A 5,797-nucleotide genomic window follows, 5' to 3' on the forward strand; every position below is an offset into this window, starting at 1 on the left:
TAGCACTAGGTCCCCGACCCTGAAGTCCCTATGCCTTACTTTGTTGTTGTAATGTCTCGCCATGAGATTCTGATAGCGTGCTAGCCTTTGCTCGGCCGTCATTCTGACTTCGTCCAGTAGATCAAGCTGGAGGTGCATAGTTTCTTTGTTCACATCTTCGTCGTAGCTTTCCACCCGGTAGCTGGTGAGCCCCACTTTTGCAGGAATGACAGCTTCTGTCCCATACGCAAGTCGGAACGGTGTTTCTCCAGTGGGTGTTCTTGCTGTGGTCCGGTATGCCCATAGGACACTAGGTAGTTCGTCTGGCTATATGCCTTTTGCTCCTTCAAGACGGGTCTTGATTATCTTGAGTAGGGATCGGTTTGTGACCTCAACCTGTCCGTTCGCCTGTGGGTGTGCGGGTGACGAGTAATGATTCCTGATCCCTAGCTCTGCGCAGAAGTCTCTGAAAGCATTGTTGTCGAACTGTTTGCCGTTGTCAGAGACCAGTACCCTGGGTATCCCGTACCTGCATATGATGTTTCTCCAGACAAAACTTCGGATATTTTTCTCCATGATGGTGGCTAAGGCTTCCGCCTCGACCCACTTGGTGAAGTAGTCTATGCCGACGACCAGGAATTTTAACTGCCTGACTGCTGTAGGAAGGGGGCCCATAATGTCAAGTCCCCATTGCGCAAACGGCCAGGGTGCCGTCATAGGTGTCAGATCTTCGGATGGCTGCCTGTTGAAATTGCTGAACCTCTGGCATTTGTCGCAAGATTGGACATAGGCTTGCGCATCCTTCATCATTGTAGGCCAGTAGTACCCTGCACGGATCAGTTTATGTACCAGTGACCGCGCCCCTGAGTGGTTCCCGCAGATACCCTCGTGCACCTCTCTCATTACATAATTCGCCTCTTCTTTACACAAACACCTCAGGTATGGTCGAGAAAAACCTCTTTTATATAAGATGTCTTTTATCAACACGAACCGTGATGTCTGGACCTTCAATTTTCTAGCGGCACCTTTCTCATCCGGTAACACCCCGGCCTTTAGGTAGGCGATCAATGGCGTAGTCCAGTCACCCTCAGAGTCCTCAACCTGCATGTTTGTTTCGTTATCGATTAATGAGGATGTTTGCACGAACGACAATACCTGTTCGGGGACCACTACGAACTCGGCTGATGCAGACTTTGCTAGTTGGTCAGCCCACCCGTTCTCTTCCCTCGGGATTTGAACGAATTCGACTTCAATACTGTTGATCTGATACTTCACTTCTTCCAAGTATTTCTTCATTCTATCGTTCTTGCACTCGTAGTCGCCATTGATCTGACTTGTTACTACTTGTGAATCACAATGGACAATTACGTTCTCCGCTCCTGCGGCTTTTGCGAGGTCTAGTCCCGCCACCAAGGCCTCATACTCTGCCTCGTTGTTGGTTATTGGAAAATCCAGGCGGATCATGCATCGTATCGTGTCTCCCTGCGGAGTTTGTATTACAACTCCAGCTCCTCCGGCTCGCCTGTTTGAGGATCCGTCTGTGTAGATTTTCCACTGTTCCTTTACTTCTGCCAATTGATCCTCCCCGAGAGTAAATTCGGCGACGAAGTCAGCTACTGCCTGTCCTTTCATGGCCGTCCACGGGCGGTATTGAATGTCGAACTCGCTTAGCTCTATTGCCCACAAGGCCATTCTTCCTGCTGCTTCCGGCTTGTTCATAGCTTTCCTTAGTGGCTTGTTTGTTAAGACAATGATTGTGTGTGCCTGGAAGTACGGCTTAAGTCTACGAGCAGCTATTACTAGTGCGAAAGCCAACTTCTCCATCTGGGGGTACCTCTCCTCTACACCACGGAGTGCACGGCTGGTAAAGTAGACAGGTTTTTGTATCCCGTCCTCCTCCCTTACTAAAGCTGCGCTCACTGCGGCATGCGAGATTGCTAAGTAAAGGTAGAGTTCTTCACCTTGCACGGAAGGACTGAGCAATGGTGGAGATGAGAGATACGCCTTTAAGTCGTTGAAGGCCGCTTGGCATTCATCCGTCCACTCAAATGACTTTCTTAAGGTTCGGAAGAATGGTAAGCACATGTCCGTCGCCCTTGAGACGAATCTGTTTAGGGCCGCAATCTTTCCATTTAAACTCTGGACTTCTTTGACCGTCCTCGGGGGTTCCAACTCCATTATGGCCCGTACCTTCTCCGGGTTGACTTCTATTCCTCTCTGGGACACCATAAAACCCAGGAACTTTCCCGCCGTGACCCCAAACGCACACTTGCTCGGATTTAGCTTTATGTTGAATGATCGAAGTGTGTCGAACGTTTCTCGAAGGTCGTCTAGATGATCTTTTTCGCGCAGGCTTTTGGCTAACATGTCGTTAACGTAAACCTGAACGTTCCTGCCTATCTGATATGCAAACATCTTGTTCATTAGCCTCTGGTACGTTGCTCCGGCGTTCTTGAGTCCGAAGGGCATTACCTTGTAGCAAAATAATCCCTGGCTGGTGACGAAGGAGATTTTTTCTTGATCAGATACATCCATCCGGATTTGGTTGTAGCCCGAGAAAGCGTCCATGAAGCTTAGGAGCTGATGTCTTGCAGTTGAATCCACCAGGGTATCTATCCGTGGGAGCGGGTAGCTGTCTTTGGGGTAAGCTCTGTTGAGGTCTGTGAAGTCTACACACATCCGCCAATTCCCGTTTGCCTTCTTCACCATAACGACGTTCGCCAGCCAGTCGGGATAGTATACTTCTCTGATGAAGCCTGCCCCTAGTAACTTCTGAACTTCCTCGGCTATGGCCTTATCCCGCTCCTGGGCGAAGGCTCGTTTCTTTTGCCGGACTGGAGGAAAAGAGGGTGACACATTCAACCTGTGGACCATGACTGATGGGTTAATACCCGGCATGTCTTCATGGTTCCAAGCGAAGACGTCTTGGTTACTTCTTAGGAAAGTTGTGATCGTCTGTCGCACCGGCCAACTGGCTAGCGTGCCGATTTTAGTTGTCCGTTCAGGCCGTGCGTCGTCCAGTCTTACTTCTTCTAACTCTTCAACTGGCTTTGCCGTTACTTTCTGTTTCCCGATACACATCGTCTGCTGTTGATCCTCCATTTCTATCATGGCAATATAGCACTCTCGGGCAGCGACTTGATTTCCCCGCAGCTCTCCTACCCCCGTACTCCGTCGGGAATTTAATCATTAGGTGGTACGTTGAAGTTACCGCCTTCTAGGAATTGAGAGTTGGTCGGCCGAGGATGGCGTTGTAGGTGGACGAGCAGTCGACCACGAGAAATGTTACTTCCTTGGTGATTTGTTGAGGATAGTCACCGGCTGTCACTGTTAGAGTTATTGCGCCCAAAGGGAATATCTTTGCGCCCCCAAATCCTACGAGTGGGGCGTTCGTTGGGGACAATTGTTCCCTGTCAATTCTCATCTACTGGAATGCTGGATAGTACAAGATGTCCGCTGAGCTGCCGTTGTCAACGAGTACCAGATGCATATTATAATCCCCAATCTGTAGGCTGACCACCAACGCATCGTCATGAGGATGGTGAAGTCTCCAAGCATCATCCTCTGAAAAGTGTATGACGGGGTTACCTATTCGCGGCATCTTCGGTACGGATCTTGTGAGTTGGACGCTATGGACCGTCCTAAGGTAGGTTTTGCGGGCTTTTTTGGAAGACCCGGCTGCAGCTGTGCCCCCTATTATCATCCGAATGTCCCCTATTGGTGGTCTGGGGCGCTCGTTCTCCCGTCGTGGGGTCTGTTCTTCCGGTTTGTCGATCTTTTCCCTACTGATGAACCTTTGTAACTTTCCCTGTCTGATCAGTGCCTCAATCTGCTGCTTCAGGTCATAGCAGTTGGCAGTGTCATGCCCGTGGTCCCGGTGAAAGCGACAATACTTGTCCCTCAGTCTTTTGTTGGGATCTCCTTTCAACTTCCCGGGGAATGTCAATGCTCCTTCATCTTTGATTTGCATCAGTACTTGGTCGATTGGGGCGGTTAATGGGGTGAAATTGGTGAATCTTCCTGTGGGGGGTCTGAAGCGCCTTTCATCATGCTGATCCCCGGTTCTAGCGACCTTTCGCCCCCTATCTTATCGCATATCCTCCTGCCTCTCTCTCTTCTTAGGTTTCTCTTCGCGGGCCAACAGTGCGTCTTCTGTATTCATATACTTGGTAGCCCTGTAGAGTACATCCGCCATGGTCTTCGGGTCGTTCTTGTACAAGGAAAACAAGAACTTCCCCTTCCGCAGCCCGCTTGTAAACACGACTACGAGTATCTTATCGTCCGCTTCGTCGATCGAAAGGGCTTCTTTGTTGAAACGGGTTATGTAGGCTCGCAACGTCTCGTCTTCTCGCTGCTTGATGCTCATCAAGCACGCGGTGGACCTCTTGTACCGATGTCCGCCAATGAAGTGGAAGGTGAACTGGGCGCTCAACTCCTTGAAAGTATTGATGGAGTTCGGTGTCAGTCTACTGAACCAAACCCTCGCAGGTCCCTTCAGTGTGGTCGGGAACGCCCTGGACATGATCTCGTCAGGTACCCCCTGAAGGTGCATCGGGGTCTTGAAGGTCTCTAGATGATCGAGGGGGTCCTTGACCCCGTCATAACTTTCGATCTGAGGCATTCGAAACTTCGGTGGCAGGGGGGATGAGTTGACGGACGCAATGAATGGTGAGTCGGTCCTGTTCACTAAATCGTCGAGGTCAGAGGATACCCGCCCCTTGAGGGCGTTTATCATGACCTCCATCTGCTCCTTCATCGCCTGCATCTCCACGATGATAGGTGGGGGGGCAGGATCCATGAGAGACGGAAGGCTCTCGTTTGGCCGCTCCTGTCGGCTTGGGATGTTGCTGTCCTCTGGATTCTCCCGCTCCCTTCGCTCGACACTGTCACCTTCCTGGTTTCGTTCCTGAGGGTTAGGTCCTGCATCCCTTTGACGTAGCTGTTCCTCCAGATCATGATTCTGCTTTGTGAGTCGTTCGACCACCGTCATGAGGGTCTGGACTTGCCTTTCCAGTGTGGTAGATCTTGGCGGTTCGTCTCCTTGGGCGTTGCTGGTGGTGGCCATTGAACGAGTGAGTACCATGCAACTCTTACGTCCGGGAGGCGACAATCTTTCTCGCGATTCCCACAGACGGCGCCAACTGATGAGGCCGTGAAATCACCAGTGAGCCGCACAGTCCACGCTCGCCGCAACTAGCAACCTGCAAAGAAAAAGAATGTGATCTTGCCGTGGGCACCGGTGTGGTGTCGACCAAATACCCTCCGACGATTAAGTTAGAATTGTTCTCAACTCTAGAGTGCTAGAGAGGGTGTTTTTTTGCGTACCTTGATTTACGAGAGTATTCAAGCTTTTATAGTAGAAGAAAGTCGGTCTTTCCTCCTTGGACTAGAAGTCTTTTCCTTGTAGGACTCTTTTTCCTGAAATCCCAAACGTGATGGGCAAATATTTCCTTGTAGAGTGAGTCTTTTCATTAAGGCGGATCTTCTAGAATTGCCCTTGTGCAGACCTCCTGATTTTCTGGGATTCCCTTCGATTTTAAACGTGCGTATCAAGCATTTTAAGCGAGACTAAACCTTGGGCCCCTGCTTAACGTCGGCCCATGATTTCGAATCCGTCAGGCCCAAATGTTGCACAATTTCTTACCCATCAACTCTTAAAGTTTTTTGGTAAATTCAAAACTGTGTACTTTTCGGTTTTTGATTTCACAAATCTTCCCACCTATGGCGCCAATTTAGAGTGGTATGTTTGTGTAGTTGATGATTACGTACATGAGAATGACAAAGTATTGGCTTATAAAATTCTATACTTTCTATTTGA

General features: G+C 49.8%; 1 protein-coding gene across 1 annotated transcript; it reads right to left on the minus strand.

Annotated features, from left to right (window-relative positions):
- Positions 1-3,403: 3,403 nt before the first annotated feature.
- On the minus strand, positions 3,404-3,949 carry LOC126700902 (uncharacterized). The gene has a single exon (XM_050399070.1). It carries the CDS (start codon positions 3,947-3,949, stop codon positions 3,404-3,406), a length of 546 nt encoding a protein of 181 aa, XP_050255027.1.
- Between the last annotated feature and the right edge of the window lie 1,848 nt (positions 3,950-5,797).

Source organism: Quercus robur, chromosome 2 (assembly GCF_932294415.1).
Source record: "Quercus robur chromosome 2, dhQueRobu3.1, whole genome shotgun sequence".
Lineage (NCBI taxonomy): Eukaryota > Viridiplantae > Streptophyta > Magnoliopsida > Fagales > Fagaceae > Quercus > Quercus robur.